We start from the raw sequence: 22067 nt of genomic DNA on the forward strand, positions 1-22067 counted from the left end.
GCCCACCAGTCAGCAGTGAGCAAGCCACGTAAAACCCCTCCAGGGGGTCAAAAGGGGAAATGTGGAAATAGACTGCTAATCAACTAAAGCTGAGCTGCCTACACATGATAAACAGGATCAAGACTTGTAATCAGACTGGTTCACAGGCTATCAAAGACAAAGCAAAGTCTGAAACTGTCAAGAAAAATACATTTCACCGATTATAACTCCATAACAAAAAAGCACAAATCCACTCGCCGCATGCAGGATGGATGTAAACGCCAGCTTAGATCACATTTGTTTAAAACTATCTCTACAAACTAACTATCAAATATTAAAATCAGATTACTGTTGCATTGCATGTGAGCTGCAGGAAAATTAAAATCACGAGCAAACAAGCATCTCAGTGGCATATCGCTTCCTGAATTAGACAAACTTCTAGTTGAAGGAGGTTCATGAACGCCACGTTGTAAGAAGAAGGAAGTCTCTGATTTCCGCAGTAAATATTTAATTTGCTTCTGGTAGAGCATGATGTTACGACTGAAAATATGCTGTTTAATGCTCAAATTTAATTAGCTGGAAAAAAAAAAGTATCAACAACTGTTTTGATATTCAAAAAAATCATGTAATACAGAAGATATTCACTGGTTGCAGCTTCTCAAATGTGAGGATTTGCAGGTTTTTGCAGCATTGTAAATGGTTTATCATTGGGTGTTTTTGCAGCTCTATTGTTTCCAGTGGAGTGAAAATAACTGAACTGTGACCTAGAACAGATAGTGAAGGGCAAATATTATAAAAATGGACAATCAGTTAAAAAAAAAAGTTAGTTCTGTTCTGACTGAGGTTTATCTTATTGAACTGAGCTGAAAGAAAGACGACAGCTTTGATGATCACAACTACAAAAAAATCACAGCAGCTGATAAAAAGACTTTTAAAAAAATCGTCCCCCGTGTTTGATCAAATCCTCGTCTAACTTCACAACAGAGACTGAGAAAAATGTGATGTTTGTGTGTTGCATGGCGCTAAAAGAACAGCATTTTTTTTTTTTTTTAAAGATAATTACAGCTGAACCGGAGACAAAATAGTTACAGGTCTTCCACTGAGCTCACGCTGTCTTTATCGCTCTTTCAGGAGAAACATCAAAACACAATGCTCCCCATTTCCTCTGTCTATAACCTCTGAATCTGTTCCCCTCCCCCCTCCACCCCCCCCCAACGCCCCCCCCTCCTATAGACTCACACACAAACACACCGCTCAATCATCCACGGTGCAATACCATTTCTCCGAGAGGAGCAGAGAGAGAGCGCCTCTCTTATCTTCTGCGTTTCAGCTGTCTGCACTAATTCAATAAACTTCAGAGGAACAAAATGAACACAGGAATAATGGTGTGTGGGGGGGGGGGGGGGGGGGTGGGGTGGGGATTGGGGGGGTGGGATTGTGGGGGGTAGGAGAAAGAGGCAAAAGGTGGGAAACGAGAACAAGCAAACAAAAAAAGCCCAACAGGAAAAAAGGGGGCAAAAGCACAGACAGAATGCAGATACAGGATGATGAGAATTCACCAGAGGAGAGAAAACATTAAAAAAAACAAGCAGATTGCAAAAAAACACTCAGATGAGGATTGATTTAGAGGAAATATTCAGGCTGCAACAACCAGAGATTTTTCTAGTCGACTAGTTGTTAGTTCAAGCCGTCAGTCGACTAGTCGTTACATGTTCATGATGTTAATTTAATTATTTCAATATATTTTTGAGGCATCAGAAAATGGTTTGAGTTCCAGTGAACACTGTGCTACATTACAGAGAAATACAAAACCATAATAATGAGCCTTTAAAATATAAATTTTCATAAGCGCATAAAGCACAGAGTGAGCCGTCTGTTAACGACTATGCTAACGGTGGGAGCGGTAATGATTCTGAATGTGTCAGAACAACTGAACGTTTAGTTAATTTATTATTTCACAACACAGTGTAGTGACATCACACAACTTATGAACTTGTAACACCAAGCTTGATTGATTTGATTTATTCAAAACAGGACAGCGTGTGCAGTATTAAGCATAAATGACGCACTGCGCCGGAGTTAGCTTGAAGCTAATTTGCATCTGTAGTCCATTACGATCAAAACATACAACAACAGCACAACAACAACAGTACAAAACAAAACATAAACCCCACAAAGAACACACCATACAAAATACAAAGCTACACACAACAGCACATTGCAGACACCCACAATGTCAATTAAAAATTAATAATGTAAACTGCAGCTGATTTGTCTTTAGTTGATTTTTTAATTTGGCCTTGAATGTATTGATAAAACTACAGTTCTTCATATAATCAGATAGGGCATCCCACCGAGTACCATTAATGATTCTGAGTGTGTCAGAATAACCAGCAAAGAGACTGAACATTTAGTTTAATTTATTTCAACACAGTATAGTGACATCACACAACCTATGAACTTGTAACACAATGCTAGGTGGCTAACGTAACGGCTACTTACATGTTTCAGATGATAAATCATGTTTGAGGTTGGCGAATGATAGGCGGATCTTTGCATGTAGGGTTTGCAGGTCGTCCCGCACTTTGGATAATTTCCTGCCCGACACAGTCTAATAACGTTTTGTGACTTCATCACTCGCCTCAGCCAGGTGTCGCCAATTCCTGCATCCTTAATTTCAAAACAAAAGCCCTCCAGCATTTCATACACGGTCCAGCCATATACGAGGTTTTGACCTAGTCTTGAGGGTCTTGAGGAGTTTTTTCCCCCCTGCGACTAACCGACCAATGACAACTTGGTCCACTAAGACTCTACTAATCGACTGATGGTGTGGTCGACTATTAGGGGGCAGCCCTTGAAAATATGACGGTGCTTTGCCTTGATGCCCCCTCCCCTCCTCTCTCCCTCTCCCTCCTTTACTCCATTTGTACAGCCAGGGTGCGTCCTCCTCATCCCTCTCTGTTACTCCTGCCATAATGGCCGAGAGTACAGCACACAAAGCCTGTGTTGGAATATCAGCACCGGAGAAACCTTCCGGCACTGCGCTGGGAAATAAATTGCTTCTGCTAATGCCCCTTTCATTACAGCACAGCCCTTAATTGTGCTGCTGACAGTCCGCCCGGCTGCAGGGCTGATGGGAGGAAGTGCAAGGAGACGGGCATAACGCGATGTCCCTCCCGGGGGCCCAAAACACCAACTAGAAGAGAATAAAGTAGCGGAGCGGTCTTCACCTGGACAGACAACACAGCTCACAACAAAAAAAACAAGTCAAAACCTCGTATATGGCTACGTATGAAACACCAGAGGGCTTTTAATTAGTACGTCGTCGCCTGGTTACCATCAGACATGGACGCTGCATTTTTAAGATGTTTGTTTTTATGTACATTTATTTATTTGTAGGGCACTTTTCATACCGTAGTTGTTGTGTAGACTATATGGTGCTGTTGTAAGAAGGAATTAAGATTTTTTTTATATGTTTCATATATTTTTTAATTACTCACAACCTGAAAAATAGTTTTAATGCAGAAACTATCAAATTAATCATTAATGCTCAGTGTAAATGAGCCCAATACAGTGTGTTTCATGTGTGTAAAGTTTGCATTCGTAAATGTATTTGTTATATTGCTTTTATATTATTTACCGTGCTTTATTTTGAAAAGACACTAGATTCATGTAGCATGTGGAAACCGACAGGAAGTTACGCTGATGATGGCGCACAGATCTTCTTCTCATGTAAATGTCACATGACAGTCTCCTCCAGTAGGTAACTGTGACACTATTCTCACTTGAAAAAAAGTTAAAACTTAATAAAGTGACATATTAACAGTCCTACAGCGAAAATTACAATGGCTTAATTGCTGCTTGCTGTCGACTGGTGCTAAATGCATTTTGGGAGCTTTGGCGGCCTTCAGCCAACCGATGGCGTAGCTTTATCACTCAATCAGTCAGTGACTCAGTGACGGACAGATGATGTGTGTGTAGGGCCGGCCATGCTGTTGTGGTCCAGCCAAAAACACGACAGCCTCACTTTAAGGCAATTTGTCCGGCAAAGGTTTCCCACTTTTCAATCTTTCAGCGGACGTGTTTTATAAACTTAGCATTCAATCACTCGCTGCTCTTTTCAGACATGCTGCTGATATCCAGGTAGACTCAGACTGTATCTAGAGCCAAAAAATACTGTGGTGGTGCTTTTCAGAAAACAAAGTATTGGTTGCTCCATATCAAAATAAAAGCTTTGCCAATTTTCTTGTGTTTCTCAGAGTAAAATGACAGCGCTACCCACATACGAAAATAATTTTGACAAATGATCGTTAGTAATGTGGAGAAAATAAAGGAAATTAGTTGTAGCATTTATTCTTAATTTTACTCAGCTAAAACTTAATGAAAGTTCAGGAAACTGTATCACTATGATGGATTTTTCAAAATAAAATTACAAAAATGTAAGTTATATCATAATACTATATCAAAAGACTGTGATGTCTAAAATCTCACATTATAACGGCTCCCAAATCAAATAATCGTCAATATTATCTGGATTGTTCACTCAGCTGGCTCCAGTTAAGGTGGATTCACAGCTGTATCAGTAAAAGCAAGAAACACTGATGCAAGTTTAATTATTAATAACTATTAATCTTCCATTAACAGGCTCCACCAACAGCTATTTTTCCAGCAAGATCAATTAAAATCCTCACAGATGGAAAATGACATTTTGTGAAACTAAAACAGGACAACAACATCGACACTGTTTCTCTGATAATAATTAAATATCTTCCTGTTTCTGAAGGTAAGATACATTCACTAATTTAAACCTTACAGAGAAGTTGAAATGAGTCGTTTGCATTATAAACCCTCCACTGGTTACCAGTACAGGCAAACTACACACACGTTTAAACTGCATAAGCGGCGGACTTGTCATGTTGAGAAGTTGCAGGCTCGAGGCCACTTTACCTCTATTTCATATCGAGGGGGGGGAAGTGACATCATCAGGAGATCGTGCCCTGCGATGCCAGGCTCCGGGGGGGAGGGGGGGGGGGGGGGGGCTCAGAGGCCAAAATCTCAAAGACATCAAAAGGGCTTCAATCTCAAAAACAGCAGACCTGTCCAATGTCAACTGTCACTTAACCCCCCTCCTCCTCCTCCACCACCACTACCACCACCACCACCATCATCATCGTCCCGCCGGGCTCCAGCAGCAGGTCAGGGGTGGAGAGGGAACTTAATCAAGGGTTCTCCTGTTACAAAAGCCCCCTCCACTCCTGCCGGCGAGCGGCGGCGGGCCGACAGAAACAAAAAGGCAAACGAAATGGGACTGGCTTCTTTGTTCTCAGGAGGGCTGAAGCCTGACTGACTGCAGCTCCTCCACAAACTGTTTGGGAGGGAAAAATAAAATAATGGTTGGCAAGGCGAGAGAGAGAGAGAGAGAGAGAGAGAGAGGGTGAGCTAAACATGAGGCTGTGCCACTGATAAATAATCATAGATTTCTGGGTTACCGAGGCATTTTTCAACTTCAAAATAAAAGTCTGATTGTGGTACATCAATAGCCAGATAATCACACTTCATTATCCAGTCTGACATTGTGTACATGTTAGCTGTTTTCTGTTTGGGATGAGGGGGGGTTATTTTGCCCTCAGTAGGGTCTGACAGAACCGTCTCATTGACGTCATTTTCAGTCCACACAATAGAGGCGGCTAGGAGGAGAGGTAAGGGTGCAACTAATCATTATTTTCATTATCAATTAATCTGTAGATTATTCTCTCAATTAAATAATTAGTTGTTTCCTCTGTAAAAAGCCCAAGATGTAAAGAAAGCATTTAAGAAGCTGGAACCAGAGAATTTTGGCTTAAAAAAACAGCTCAAAGCAGTTAATCGATTATCAAAAACGCTAGCAATTAATTTTCTATTGAACTAAATGATTAATCGATTAATTGTTGCAGCTCTAGTCGACCTGCAATAACTTGTACAGCTGTGTCCGTCTCATCCACACTTCACTTCGGTCACCATTTTGGTTTTTTGCCGCCTTTATCCCGCCTTCAAAGCCTGGCTTAGTTGTTATTCTAACCTATCTGATCTATTGGAATCAATAAAAACCATTGAATATGTGGGCAGTGATTCAAAGATCTGGACCAAAGGAAGAACAACACAACTGACTCAATCAAACATAAAAAGGTGGAGAAGCAGCAGTAAAACCCCGTCACACTAAAAGGGCAATAAGCAAAACTATAAAGAAAAAGAGACACATGAGCCCAGAAAATCCTCCTGAACATGTTTTTAGTTCCTAAAAATGGATCATCATCTGTCATCTGGAGAAAGTTTGGATTCAAACCAGACGACCGCAAACAAGAACAGACTCGGGGAGATGCAGTTTTACCCTTCAGGTTGTAGCTGCACCACAAACTAATAAAATAACAGTATTGTAACAATTACTGCAAAAAAAACCCCCAGACTTTTGTAAGCTGCTGCTACTTTTGAGAAACAAGTTTAAAAAGTCAAAAGTGAAAACAAATGTTTGGGACCAAATGTGAAATTCAATAGCTCTGTTTCTTTAAACAAAGACAAATAAGTTATTTATAGTTGGGATGCCAATTTGGCAAAATGAGAGAGTAAGTGGAAGTAATGGAAACACAGCGGAGCTCCGACCGTCCAAACAACTGGTTCACACCGCAAAAAAAAAAAAAAAAAACTCAAGGCCAAACATGAAGCAAACATTGCTCCGACATGAAAGAGAGGAACATTTAGTTTCCCCTTTTTGTTTGTGTTTCTATCTAAAGATCTATTAGCTGCAACTAATGTCTTTGAGGAGGGTGAAACAACTGTGACACTTGTGATGTGTTCACCTGTAAATTTAAGACAGCACGGGGGGGGGAGGAGGAGTTTTCAACATTTTCCCACGATTAAATTAGTGATTATATGTGTGTGAGCGTTTTTCATCTTCAAAAGGTTCCGCTTGTTTATCCGCAACATAATAATACGAGAGAAGACACAGAGTCCCTTCTTGGACAAAAAATGGAATCACATGAGCGGTAAAGCTACTATTACCAACACAGAGATGGAAACGTCCTGTTTAATTATCATCCGAGCCACCTAGACCTGCTTCCTCTCTCTCTGTCACATGATGGCGGAGCATCCTCCCTCTCTCCCTCCCTCTCTCTCTCTCTCTCTCTCTCCGATACACAAACTCATTTATGAAAATGTTGATTTCAGCTCTGAAAGCGGAGGGGACACATTCCCTCTCCTCCGCTCCTGTAAAAAAAAACAAACCTGTAATTCCAAATAATTTCCTCGACTATACGCGGCTTTATTCCACTATAATAAGAAAAAATCCTCAAGGAGTTCATTAATAAAAACCAAAAGACAGTGTTTTAAAAGGCGTGTTATGAAGGCCGCGGTGCCGCTTCCTCCACCAGCTTCTGTCAGGATCTCCACGTGTGTGGATGCAGGCGGCGGCATTAAATGATTCATACTTACGAGCTCCTCAATTATTCAGAGGGTGGGAATAATTAACGAGGCATCTGGAGGAGAAGGAGTTTGTTAAATGTGGAATATTTTTTCGGCATGTGGGACAAGTAGTGTGGGGGAGGGAGGGGAGGAGGGGGAGGAGGGGTTTTAAAGAATTTCCATTTCAGAGCGTTGAAATTAATGCGTCGAGCTCAGGTGTCTTGAGTGAACGGTGCTTTGTAGAGTAAATAAAAGAAAAAAGGGAAACAACGTGTTGACACTGTGTTTTCCAAAATCTTGCAAACTTTTCAGGATGCAGCGTCTCTGTTTAACAGATGTGAAGGTATTTGAAATATATTACGGCAGAGAAAATACTTTCGGATTCGTTTTTTCGGATCGGTCGCAGCTAAAAAACACTGTTCTGGAGCATGCAAACACATCAACAGCACTTCTGCTTTCTGTTTCCAGTTCATTCACACCGAAGAAACGACTCTATGAACACATGATGACGTGAACCCTCACTTCTCTTTTTCTTCTTCTCTTGACGGCATGCTTTAAAAGGAGACAGTACACTCAGAAGTGTCCCGAAATAGAAAATAACTGAAGTCCAGGAAGGAAACGCCTCCTCACTTTGTAGAGTTTGTGCGTTTTTAATATCCAGGTGCCTTCTTTTGTCTTCCTAAAAATCTTTTCACCAAAACTTCACACACACAGACTTTGGCCTCAGCCGATCTAGAGCTGCAGCTAACAATCATTTTCATTATTCATTAACCTGACGATTATTGTCCTGATGAAGCCGTCAGGTCTATAAAACGTCAGAAAACGGCGGCGTCCTCAAATGTCTTGATTAGCCAACAGTCGATAACCCAAAGATATTTGGTTTACTATCATAGAAGACATAATAAACCAGTGAATAGTCATTTGTATGGTATTATATTCATGTGAGAGGCTGGAACCAGATCATTTGGACATTTTTTAATTTAAGAAAATGACTTAATGATTCATTGATTGTCAGTCGACTAATCGTTGCAACTCTAGTTCAATGCAGCTAATATTTGTCAGTTTCATCTTCTTTAATTCCCTTAAATCAAACCCATCTAATTATGATTATCTAACTTACGTATCAACCAAAATGTGTCTGTCACACCGAGTATCAAAAAGTACTGTAGTAATGAAAGCTCAGTCAGATTATTAGTGATATTTACTGAATATTTTACCAGACATTTGTGTTAAAACATAGAAAAAGAGTCATATTCTTCAAAATAAGGAGACATAACAAATGTTTTTGAGAGTATTGGTACCTAAACTGAGCTATTTTATTGGCATCGCAACTGAAAAGTTAAAACAAAACCCGACGTTGACAAAAACACATCAAACCACAGAAGAGAATCTCGAGCCAGTAGTTACTTCACTTGGCGTTTAAAACAAGACTCAGGATATCTAAAAGGTTTTCCAAAGACAGATTTGCAGCTTTTCAACATTTTGTCAATGAAACCAGTGATTGAATTTAAGGTCCTGTTCACACCCAGCACTGACACGCGTCTCCAGTGAGCGCTTGTGATCAGATCTCACTTCCCTGCTCTAAATGCAAGTAAACATCATTTCCGTTAGCAAAGACCAAACGCGTTGTTGTTTTTCACCCAACGGGAGGCAACAATACACTTCCTGCGCCCAGTCTGCCAGAAATTAAAGGTAGAAGTTTGCAAAGACTTTGGCACACGGGCTAACAGCCAGGGGCTAACGTTAGCTGAGAGGCTAGCAGGGCGTTAGCAGCAGCGTGGCCAGAGGGAAGCACAGCCGGCTAGCCTCCGCTAAAAGAAGCAGCAGGTCTGTCGGGCAGCTGAGCGTAGCGGAGTCTGCGGAGGAAACAACGGGACCGTCAGGGTGAAACAGTCCATGGAGGGAAGCACAGTTATGCGGCGGAGGAGAAGGCAACAAATGCAGATGTTTCATTTTAGAGCTTATATATCGGCCGATACCGATGATGTGCCGATAATATCGTGCATCCCTAATTTCGCCTGTTGTTGTGACTTCTTCTTCTTTCACACTATAATATGAATGACACGTACTTTGGTTCATGCAGAGGACGTCGGTTGAGTGGGTGGTCGTTCAATGTGGCCGAGGACACATTCGCCTTCACACAGCTAAAGGAATGTGGCCATATGCAGCCCAGACCACCTCCTAATGTGGTCTGAACGATCGGATCTCAACGCCTCCTCAATGCGTCTCGTTTGCATTCACACCTGTACTTACAACTGTCTACTTGTGATCGGATGCATTTTAATGCCAGGTGTGAACGGGGCCTAAAACCAATTTAAAACCTGAAAGACACAAACAAATCTAACCACAAAAGCAGTAAAAAGGACAAAATAAAACAGCATATGTTCACAAATGTTACAAAAATGCAGCTTTTAACTCAGCAGAGAGCCGTTTTAGACGATTTAGGAAAAACTCTGATCAAGGAAACAACTTTGACCGATTTAAAACCTGAAACACAAAAACAAATCTGGCCGCAAAAGCAGGAAGTCTGTGAAACTAAAAACAAAAAAAGGACACAATAAAACGGCATTTATTCACAAATGTTTCGAAAATCCTCCGACAGCTTTTAACTCAGCAGAGAGCCGTTTTAGACGATTTAGGAAAAACTCTTGGTGGAACAACTTGGTGGACCATGCTGCTGTGTAGGATGCCCTCTTAAGGCGCCATCATAAGTCCATGAAGAAGAATCCCAGCACGCCTCCTCTAGTGCACACAATCAAACACACTTCATAATCACAAAAACACTGTGGTGAGGTTCACTGATGGTGTCAAAAAGAAAACACAAGGCCGCCTTTTATACTGTCTTGACGTTATACAGTTAAAGGTTTGGACAAATTAGTATGATTTCCCTGTTGTGTATGTAAAATCAACATAAACAGTGTTGAATATACCTCTAATGACACAAATATGTTCGTCCCCCCCCATCGATGACTTGCATCAAAAAGGGGGAAAGTCTGTTTTCCCTCCACTGGCTTGCAGAGCGCTCACATCCAGTGGGAATTAAATAAATTAACACTCTAAAGGCGTTAATGGTGTAATCCAGTTAAGTCATCGAGTGAGAAATGCCAACACATCTGCGATCAAGATCAACCCGCAAACGTCATCATCCCTGCACCGCATAATCCGGAGTCCTCGATTAACTCTGTATTAGTTCGGATTTGGAGAAGTTTTCTTGCTGCCGCTGATTCACGCAGACGCAGTTTTTTTTTTTTCTTCTCTATTTAAAAGAAACTGCTGAATTTTATTGCCAACGATTTTTTATAATCTATTAAATATTTCAGTTATTTATCAGGCGAGAAGGAGAAAGCATTCACTGCTTCTTAAATGTGGAGGATTTGGTGCTTTTTCTTATCGTTTTAAATAGAATATTTTAGGAGTTTTGGACTGTTTGGTCGGATATTTTCAAGATGTCACCTTGGACTGTGAAGGAATTGCAATTTTCTGACACTTTATAGACTCAACAATCAATTGAAAAAAAAAATAACTGTAAGATGAAGTGATGAATGACATGAAAATAATAGTTGCAATCCTGCGAGAGTTTAATTCTGGAGGGAAAATTCCTAGAAAACATAACTGATAATTTTCTCTGAATGCAGCTCTGAGATGTTAAATAGTCCGACTGTGTGTTTGATGAACGTTATGATTTACAGGTAACCTTTTTTTAGATATTTTAAAACTTTTATCGGACTATTTAAGCGCTCATCCCTGCGATCTCTGGTCCTTCTACCTTCCACAGTCTGTCTGTCTGTCTGTATTTCGGGCCTTCCCTCAAGTCTGGCCCAGATCCTGCTCAAATTGGATTCGAAGCCATTAGTGTCCCAACTCGAAGCATATGTTCCAAGTTGCTGAGCATTTCATTTCACGAGACGACAACGAGGGGGCTGAGTGAGGCAAGAAAAAAAAAAAAAAAAAAAAAAAAAACAGACGGCGCAGAAAAATAAACCAGACACAAACAGGGCCGCAGCGAGTCTGTCGCTCACTTACAGACAGACACAGAGAGAGAGAGAGAGAGAGAGAGAGAGAGAGAGAGAGACGTCCCATGCTCCGAAGAAAGCCCACTTTGACTTCAGGGTCACGTTCCAAAGCATTAGCTTGCCTCTATGTGTGTGTGTGTGTGTGTGTGCGTGCACTACATGCATGTTTTCATACGTGGTTCATAGAGCGATACCTTCCACGCCGCACAAAAGGCGCTGCTGTACTCCATCACAGAAATCTAAATATTCCTTCTACATGGTGGTGGTGGTGGTGGTGGTGGTGGTGGGGGGGGTAAAAACATTAGCAAGGATTGTATTTCAAAAGGCGGGCAACCCCCTTCACTTTGAGTTTTTTTTTTCTCTTCTGTCTCTCTCTTTGCTTTAAGAGAAGCAACAACTTTATTTATGTCCAAATACTCTGGATGCAGCGAGAGAGGAACCCCGAGCAAAGTCGGATCATTATCTCTCAAATCTAAACAAGCCTTTACTTTCCCAGAACAGAGCTCGTATTCTATAAGCACTTAAACATAGCGGGGGGATGGGCTGATGGGAGAGCGAGCGAGCGTGTGTGTGTGTGTGTGTGTGTGTGTGTGTGATCCCGGGGTTCCCAGTCTGAGTTTAAGAATGACAAGAGTAAAACACTGCAGGCTCTGTGGAAGCCAGGAAACAGCCTAATGTATTTATCCAAACACATATCTGCTGAGAGGCCCCATAGCCTCGACACATCCCCTTCCTACAGCGGCTTCACCTCCACACACAAAAAAAAAAAAAATGGGAAAAAAAAGCTAAAATATCATCCTAAATATTTAGATAAATACGGTGATTATTCGCTCCTAGTTTTGATAAAAATTTTAACCACTTTCCTGCAACTTAACTCCTGTTATCTCACTTTCGCTGCTTCTCAAAGCAGAAGCAAGAAATATCGTGTTTTCGCTCCTGCTGTTTCACTCTTTTTTTTTTTTTTTTTTTACTAAATACACCTAATAAACAGCTACTTTTTTACAGCTACAACCTGAAGGCAAAACATCCACAATCTCTTCTTGTTAAGTCTTCGAAGTCTTGAATAAAACTTAACTCTCTCCAGATGACTGATGATGATCCGCTTTTAGAAACTATAAACGTTTTTTTTTTTTTTTTCTAGGATTTTCCTCTTTAACGTCAGGGCAGATCCAGTCCTTCCTTTTTTCCCCCCACTTTGCTCGTTTCTCAATTTTCCTACAAAAGAGGCTTTATGTGAGGTTTCTCTTGCTGCTGCTTGCTGCTGCTGCTTAACGGGTCAACCGGTGCCACACAGCAGAACAAAAAAAAAAAAAAAAAAACACAACCTGTCAATGTCAATCATAAAAGCAAAAGACCTCATAATAAGCATCGCAATTTGAGGCTAAAGTCGAGCCTTGGAGAGGTCGTTGTGTCGTGATTATAAGTAGGAAAAATCGTTTGGATTATCTACTATTTGGATCGTCTAAAAAGAAAATAATTAAAGGAGCTTCTTCAGACCAGAACGAGCTCTGCGCCGTCTGCCGAGTGTTCACCTTGATTCATGTTGAAGTATTTTGGCCGACGTTGTCAACCATTAAAACACAAAGCGCTAGGTGACCTCGTCTGGGGACCCCACGCTCGCTGACCCCCCCCACCCCCTCTTTACTCACAGCTGAGGAATCCCAAAACAACTATGTGAAGACTACAAACAACCCGGGTGAAGAGTCCTATTTAACTGTTTATACGATTCTATAATTTGACCATCTCTCTCTCTCTCTCACTCTCTCCCCCCCTAAAAATAATCCTGTTTACATGAACACCATTATCCAGACAGAACTGTGGGAGTGTTGAAGTAAACAAAATAGAAATAACTTGTTTGCCAGATGTTGCTGCTGCTGCTGCTGCTGCTGCTCCCCCCGAAGTGAGAACAGGTCGACTTATTTTGCTTTTCAGCTCTGCAGCGAACGTTTGTCTAAAAAAAAAAAAAAACAAAAAAAAAAAGTCTCCTTTATTCTGTTTATATATCTGCGTGATTTTCCATGTGTACCACTTCAAGTAACATAAACTCTTGTTCTAAGTGTTTCGACCCCCCCTCCCCCCCCCCCGCCGCCCGTCAGCCGCCGTCTTGGTTCAACTCGGTTCAGACGCCGCCTCCTCGTCCGTTTCCAAGCAACGTGATGACAGGACAGGACGGAGGATTGACTAGGTGAAGAGTTTACAGCGAATCTCATCTGATGTCTGTCGATTAAACCTGATAACTCCTCTAATAACTGCACGATTCTGTTTATTTTAACTCCGATATTAACTTTAATTCAAGTCTGAGTCAGAGAAAGTCATAATTATGCAACAAGAGATACAGAAGCTCGACTAATTCCTTTTAGATTTAAGGTTTTCAATGACAAAAATATATATTTACAAACTGATGCAGTTCTCTGAAGCAACAGCAGACAAACTCTTCATAAAGAAACACTTAAATAGTTGATCTTAAGTCAGTTTTTTTGATTGTTTTGTATCTTTTTAAACTGTCTTGAAGATCCGTCATCTTAAAGTTTTAATCCTTTACAACAAGGACCATGATTATCTTTGACAATTTTAACTGTATTCCAGTGCTGGATGATTGCAGCCTTGTGTCTACGTTACCGTCAGATAAATCTATCTACAGTAATATCTATCTATTTTTAAAAAAAGAGACTACGTGGCATATAATCAGTATTCAGGGGTTGTCATGGTATCCGTCTTCTCACATTAACGCCTGTTCAGTGTGTAACCTTTCTAAAGTGTATAATCAGCTCCGACATGCAGCATATTTTATTATTTTGGCCAAATATTTTATTTATCCTCAGTTTTTTGCACCTAAAATATAAAAGCTGCAGTAGGAGTCGGTGTCGGCTTCGCTCCGATAAAATAATCATGTGTCTAAAATAGTCAAATCAAACCAAAATTATCCAACAAAAAGGATAAAAGTTCAACCAAACAGCAACATGAAATGAAGTGGCAAACAAATCCACTATAATAGTGATGAAAACAGCGTTCTGGCGCTCTTTTAAAATCACTTCCTGTCCCTGCTACAGGTAAAAATTTCTCGAGCACATAAACCAACAATCATTCACCAACATTTTATAAAAGCATAAAACAGCTGTAATTGGAAGAAGACACAAAGCGAGCTGCTGCAGCTCTGTCCAGCGACGGAGCACACGGCGCTCTGATGAGTGCGTGCTGACGGGTCACGGCGCTCTGACCCACTAATGAGAGGCAGACCGTAACCGCACCAGACAAGAGCAACACTAAGTAACTGGTCTGATAAATAAATAAAAGAGAGCACCCTAATGAGGAAAAAAGTGTTGCATGCACCACAATGACAACATGGCACGACCGATAAGTCTCATAGCGAGACCGCACGGCGTACGGCGGCGGCGCGGCGTCACTCTGGTCAGGCAAGATTTTGCTCAAATATGTGTGAAAGCTTTGAGTTATCAGTGTGCAAAATGCTGCACGATTGTAACATTTGACTTCGGTCTACGGTTCACCTGCCTGTTACACCGTGCAGTTCAGAAACTTTTTAGTCCCTGCCTGCTCTCTAAAGTTTGTCCTCGCAGGCCACCGTACACTCACTGAACTTGAGCCAATTAAATCAAAGTATAAACAAAGTCTCTGCATCATACAGAGAGTCCTGATTGGCCTCCTGTTTCACATCAAAACGCCAAATTTTCACTCTCTGAATTATTAATTAGTAACTTTAAATAAAGTGAAACCACTAAAACATTTAAAAAAATGAAATAAAATATAAATATAAATAAATAAATATAAAAAAGAGCAAGTAAGTAACAGTACATGAATCTGTCTTTATACTGTATGTGATCTACAACAGGCAGGATCTCACGTTTAATTAAAAAAAAACAACATATGAATTGACTTTGGCCGCTAAAAAAAATATTCTATGTGGGTATTTTAGTTCAGCAGCTGTTGGCAGGTGATCCGTAGAGTTGTGTGTGTGTGTGTGTGTGTGTGTGCGTGCACTTACATGTGGACGTGTGGAGGTTGGAAGCGGCTCTGGTTGATGTTGTAGTGTGTGAAGGCCTGCGTGGGGTTGGAGCTGTACTCGTCCACCGTGATGGTCACTTTGCCATGAGCCATCCTTTCCGCCGTTTGGACATGAGACGCCGTTCGTTCACCGGGATTCAGCAGCGAGCCGTGCGGCGGTCATCCTTCAGACCCGCTCAAGAAGCCCAGGAAGTCTCCCAACAGCAGCAGCAGCACCAGCAACAGCAACAGCAGCAGCAGCAGCGACGACAACAGAAGAGACCCGGCTGATCCGACTCACGACCACGACACGCTGCAGTCTGCACCGACACACACACACACACACAAATCAGCTGCTTTAAACAGGGACCACAAAGCATGCACCCGGCTTCTGCAACGTCTCCTACATGGCAAGAGAATAAAAACAATTTAAAACTGTCCAAAACATGAAGTGCACAAGCAAAAAAAACTAACATGTTAAGTGGTTTTTCTTAAGCTGAAATATCGAGCAGTGAACTCATAAATCACATTGTTAATACACACGTTGTAATTACAGTTTTCTTATGTGGTTTCAAGAGAGCACAAACAGAAATTGCTTTTTTTTTTTTTTTTGCTGCGTCACAGTAAAAAAAAAAAAAGTAAAATGAAAAAAAAAACATGCCGTAAATTCCCAAAACAGCTCATCAAACCGCTTCTTCATACAATTCCTAATTTGCAAAATGCAGTGAGGCAACTTTAACATAATTAGCAGATTTATTCTAACCCTTTCAAAACGATGTGGCATTTCCTTAAGAGAATAAAAAAAAAAAAAAAAAAAAAAGAGCTTGTTAAAAGTTTGCACATAACTACTCTTTCAAACACTAGACTGTAAAAAGTGACAATTCACAATCCTGGAAGGCACATTTTTTAATTGCTGCTCTGCTGCTGCTGCTGCTGCTGGTTTTAAAGCGAACCAAGTAGATTCAAATGTAATAAATTTACTGCATTTCATGGCATCTGTGGCATCAGCTTGTTGGAATTAAATGAAGAGAAAAAAATTCAGGTGTAATTTCTGCTGATGTTAAAAAAAATTTTTTTTTAAGTAAAACAAGAAATTCTTTCACAATTGCATGCATAGAAACAGGTTTGCCTCCCCCCTCCGCTGACAATTACCCCGGAAAAAAACACACACACAAAAAAATAAAAAGAAAAAAGTTCTGCTTTTGTTATTCAAGGCCTGGTGCTCTAATTCTGCAATGAACCAATTAATCTGTCAGCTGCTGAACTGCTCTGGTGTCTTTGTACTGCCAGTAAAAAATAAAGCCAAAATTAGGTAAATTAGGTTAAAAAAAATCCACACTTTCACTCCTTAAATTCTGCAGCTAAAAAAAACGATGTAAACGTTGGATATGCATCTTCAGAGCTCACTCACCGGGCTGAGCAATGTCTCCTCGGACCCTGAGCCTCCCTCCTGTCTGACCTCCCTGACTGATCGTAAAGTGGCCACTGTGGGCTTGACAGGCTTTTTATACCAGACCTCCGGATGCAGCCACGAGTAGAGAAGAAGAAGAGGAAGAAGAAGAAGAAGAAGAAGAAGAAGAAGAAGAAGAAGAAGAAAGGGGGGGAGGGGGAATTGCCTTCAATTTAACAAGTCTGTCATCTTCTTCTTCTTCTTCCTTTTTTTTTTTTTTTTCTCTTTTTTTGGAGGGAAATCAAACAGCTCCGGAGTTCATTTGATGGTTAAATCCTGTGATGCAGTGGTGGGTAGAAAAGGCTGTGACCTCCAGTCCGTGAATATCTTTAAAAAAAAAAAAAAAAAGAAAGAAAAAAAAGCAAACAACCCTCAAATTTAAAACTAAAAAACCTGTCCTATTTTCACAAAAGCATTGATTTATGTTTTCTGGGTCAGCTGGATGCTACTTTCCAATGATGTGTGCTATGAATTTAAGTCACAGAAGATCTATGCCAGCCTAGTAAAAAAAAAAAAAAGGTGGGAAAACTCCAATTCCTTGAACTTGAGTTCAAGCGGCTCCACTACACCTTAGCTCTTAACATAATAGACATTTTAAATGATATTACACCAACTCCAAAGACTCCTTGCTGCTTGCTTGCTTGCATGCATGAGAAACAAGTTTGCAGATCTCCCTGGGCCTTAAAAAAAAAAAAAAAACCCTCTTCAATTAAAAGCTGCCCTGTCAGATGCCGTGCACACACACACACTTCACCTCAGCAAAATCTAAAACCTGAAGTGCTGCTACTGCTCAGAAATGTGCCCCCCACCTCCCCCTTTTTTTTTTTTTTTTTGCTAATGTAGGCCGAAAAACTGGATTTGTGTGCAGCATGCTTCACAGTCTCCTCGCCGTGTGCAGTCAGTCAGTGTGTGTGTATGTCTATGCATGTGTGTGTGTGTGTGTGTGTGTCGGGCTGCTGAAACTCGCCTTGCTCGCCTGTCTGTCTCTACCTTATGGCTACAGTAGCAGCAACTAGCTCTCTAGCTTAGCGTGCTAAACCTGCTCTGGCAGTGGATTTTTTTTTTTTTTTTTTTTTTTTTTTTTTTATTATGCACGCTGTGGCTTCGCACTGAGCTGCTTTTCTTTGGCGGTGCTGCACACACACTCACACTCACACTCACTAACACACACACACATTGTCAGCCCTGTCGGTGAATAAACAGAGCGCCGATACACACACAGCATATAGCTAACTTCACGAGTAGAAATCACTCCCGGTAAGCAGAGAGGGAGAGAGAGAGAGAGAAGGAGAGAGAGAGAAGGGGGTAAAGGCGAATAAATTGACCCTTTCTTGAAACCATGCACATACACGATGTTTGCTATACGCCGCTTGCAGAAATGTACACAAAAAGAAAGATCCGTACAGTCCTGAACTCTGCTCCTGGAATAATAATAAAAAAAAAAACACCCAAAGGTGGTCAGTGTCAGAGCACCGCCGCGCTAACCTCTTGCTCTTCCTCGTAAATGACAAGCCACCTCTAAACCGACGGCTTTGTGTCAGGAATTTCTTTTTTTTTCTCTCCCCGTCTCCACTCACTCCCCTCCCTCCCTCTTCGGTTTTCAAAGCCAAGCGGAAAGGTTGCTCTACCTTCGTCGTGTGGGGTTTTTTTGTGCGTTTTTTTATCTGGCCGGAGGAAGAGTGTCGGGTCGGGGTCGCCCTCTACGCGGCGGCGGCGGCGGCAGCAGCAGCAGCAGCGGCGGCGGCGGAGAGACGCGGGTCCATGCGGCAGCAGCAGCAGCAGGGGGAGCGGGCAGGTTTGTACGCGGCCGTCCGGGGGTTGCGGCAGTCTGGGCGGGTAGGGCAGAACCTTCGACCCGGCGGGGACCTCGGCTGGCTCCTGTGGAAAGAAACCAGACAAGAGAGCGAGGGGGAGAGAGCCGGAGAAGGAGGGCGAGAGACACTGACAGACAACAGGGGAAGAGAGAGAGAGAGTACAGCCTCGGTCTGACGGAGGGGGAGCCGGAGTGCAGTGAGTCGGAGCTGCCACTGGGGTCAGAGAGCAGAGAGAGCAGGAGCGAGCACAACCCCCCGCCACCTCCCGTGCGCGCGCCCTCACCGGCGGGCACTCGCGCGGAGCTGCGCGGGAGGGAGGGCGAGAAAGGGGAGGAGGGAAGAGCGCTCGCGCAGTCCCGCTCTCCGTGCTGCGTTCACTTGCCGTCGGAAATAACGGACTCCTGTGGAGATACACATCTAGCACTGAAGCGGCAAAAATGATGAATTTATGCGTAATGTTTGATGGTGTTTGCGAGTTGTTATGGAAATATATGTTCTTAATGATTATGTACAACTGAGCTGTCTCATATTTTCATTTTTAATAAATGAACAGTACAATTTTCTAATAATACGACATTTATAAAGGGTATAATTTATAATAACTTACAAGATGTAGTTAATGGCTTCATATTATTATTGTTATTAATAATAATAATGATGACAAACAAAGTTACAAAGTGCTTTACATGGTTAAAACATTTAAGTACTACAATTAAATAGTAAAATGTTTTATAAAATAAAACAATAAAATACCCCTAATATAAGATTAAAACTAATAATAAAAAAAAAACAATAAAACAGATATGACATGTTGGAAATAAAACAGTGTGGTATCAATTACATAAGGGCCTTTTTAAAATAAGCTAAGTTGTGAGAAGTCATTTAAAAGAAAGAGAAAAGACTATTAATGATTGATTAATATAATATTATAATATTTTTGGAGGTGATGCCAAGTGCTCTGGACATTCATGTTAGTCAATGAAGAAAAAATCAAACAGGCGACCCAGCCATTGGTGATCAGCCCCTGACATGTATCTAAGTGGTGCACTGCTCCACGAATCCCCCCTCCGGATCCACATCCTCTGCGAGGTCTTTTCAGCAGCCTCCAGAATGTTTTTGGTGGCTTTTCTGCACTGCAGTCCTTTTACTCCAAGGAGTTTGAGAGTTCACCGTATTGAATGGCCAGCAAAGCCCTGGCACCCAACTTGGACTGGCTCACAGCGGGCCAGCAGGACCACTTGCTTTGTAGACTTTGAAGTTAACACCATGTCTGGGCGGAGCGGAGTGGTTGCGATGTTTCCTGGGAACTTGAACTGCCTTCCTTGGTTGACTTGGAGCTGCCAGTCCCAAAAGATGGCAAGAAGCCCTCCCGAGGAGCTAGGCTGATGTAGTGCCTTCTCCTCAGCTCTGATGAAGGTGATGGACTGTGCTGGGGGGGCGTGCTCATTCTTGCTGTTCGGAATCACTGTGCTGATTATGTCTGCCAAAGATCTTAGCATTTGGTCATGGCTCTAGTGGTATCGCCCTTCCCCCAACACTTTCAGGCAGCAACTGAGGATGTGCTCCAAAGGTGCGCCTCCTCTGGCACAGTTGGCATGCTGGAGTGTTTGCCATGCCCCAGCTAGGTAGGTTGGCCGGGTTTAGGAGAACATCAAAGACTGATTGGATGAGAAACTTGACGCCCAATGCTTCAGGTCTCCACAGCTCCGTCTAGGTGATCTTGCAAGGTTCCATGTGCTCCAATCTGGTCCAGACGTCTTGTTTGTACACGCCGACCATCTTGTTGCAGCCTTCATCTTCCGCCTCTGTTGTATCTCATCCTGAACCAGTTGACGATTCTCCTTAAAGAGAATCATCAAATTGATTTATTAACCATTTATTTATAAATGGTTAATAAATCAATTTTTGGCGGTGACCCCAAGTTATCTGGAGCTACATGTTATGGACTGGCATCGCAAACTAGCTTAATGCTATAAATACTGTGGTATGTGGCATTAGTTCCTACTATATACTGGTCCCTATACAAATAAACATTAATTTAAATAAAGGCAATGAGCTATTTCATTTTTAATAAATTAGTAGCACCACATTATAATGCTGCATCCCTTATAAGTTGTAAATAATGGCTTTATAATGTTTCATAAATCAGTGTTTGTTGATCACCCTTAATTGCGACAAATTAATCAATCCAAAATTATTATGTACAAATGAGTTGTTTATATATATATATATAATGGGTTTATAAGTTATAACAAATGGATTTAATGATTAATAGGTATCAATGATTAATAGGTGATTTACTGTTACTTTATGGATTGGTAATAATCCATTAATATGAACATTTGGGTTGCAAGGTTGTGGAAAAAAAAATCCCTCTAGTAGATGTTTATCCTCTTTCAGCATGACACTTGCATTGTGACCACCAATCTTCTGAAAAAAATGTTGCAGAGCATCTGGACCAAAATCAATTTATTGATACCGTTTACAACTGCACACGTAATGGATTGTTGTAAGAAACCTTTCATTAACAGCTCAATAACATTTATAACTGTAGAAGCTGTTTACTGAATACCAACCGAAAAGATTTCAAATAAGCTGGTAACTCATGAGGTTTTTTTTATTAATGACTTGTTATTGATCTATAAAGCATTTGTAAATTATTTTGAACAAATAGTACAGCCATTAGTTATGACCTTTTATAAAGAGTGGTATCAGATTGGTTAAAACATCTCCAACTCGCCTAATTTGTGTGTCCTTTGTTAAAATATTAAATGAATGCATGAAGTTTGAGTTTTCAAATTCGGTATAAACTACCTGTGTGTATTTCTTTCCAAACATACTTAATGAACTCTGAAATAAGAGTTTACAACAAGCACCTGAAGACAGCATTTCAGCATCCATCCCTCTGGTTACTTTTATCATCCTGGAGACACTAGGAACAGAAACATCCACCAGGCTCTTTAATTGACTGTTTTCCCTGTTCTGTTTGTCTCTGTGTGCCCACTTTAGGCCTTGGAAAAAAACGTGTTAGACTGTGATAGGTTTCCTTCAGGCTGCACGGCTTCATGTCATGGCATAATAAACAGGCTATTGATTTTATACCATGAAATCTTATGCAGTATTCAATATTTTGGTTGCTGCACCTTGAACTCAGCACCAGCTGCCACATTTGTAAACAGCATGAATGATGAAGGAAATTGATTGTCTTGGTCATAAGGGACAGTAACAGTGAGATCCTGGTGTACAATAGATGTATTTTTATTAGTAAATTAGACTTAATTAAATCATTAGAGCACATGAAAACAACGTTGTTAAGTACTGTATTTTAACTAACATAGAAGTTCACATACTGTACATTAATTCAGCGCAAATGTTGAC

The 22067-nt window shown here is 41.2% G+C and overlaps 1 protein-coding gene across 3 annotated transcripts in view; it reads right to left on the reverse strand.

The window, feature by feature from the left end:
- mpped2a (metallophosphoesterase domain containing 2a) overlaps positions 1-18592 on the reverse strand; it is an 80469-nt gene extending 61877 nt beyond the window's left edge. For 2 of the 3 annotated variants that reach the window (XM_042409601.1, XM_042409617.1), the window contains exons 1-2: positions 18504-18592; positions 15427-15745 (exon numbers count right to left, since the gene is read on the reverse strand). In XM_042409601.1, the coding sequence (XP_042265535.1) occupies positions 15427-15539 (113 nt within the window). In that variant the 5' untranslated portion in view covers positions 15540-15745; positions 18504-18592. Of the gene's footprint in view, positions 1-15426; positions 15746-16836; positions 17203-18503 lie in introns of all 3 variants that reach the window. The other variant, XM_042409610.1, reaches the window with a different exon arrangement.
- Between the last annotated feature and the right edge of the window lie 3475 nt (positions 18593-22067).

This window comes from Thunnus maccoyii, chromosome 1 (assembly GCF_910596095.1).
Source record: "Thunnus maccoyii chromosome 1, fThuMac1.1, whole genome shotgun sequence".
Classification (NCBI taxonomy): domain Eukaryota; kingdom Metazoa; phylum Chordata; class Actinopteri; order Scombriformes; family Scombridae; genus Thunnus; species Thunnus maccoyii.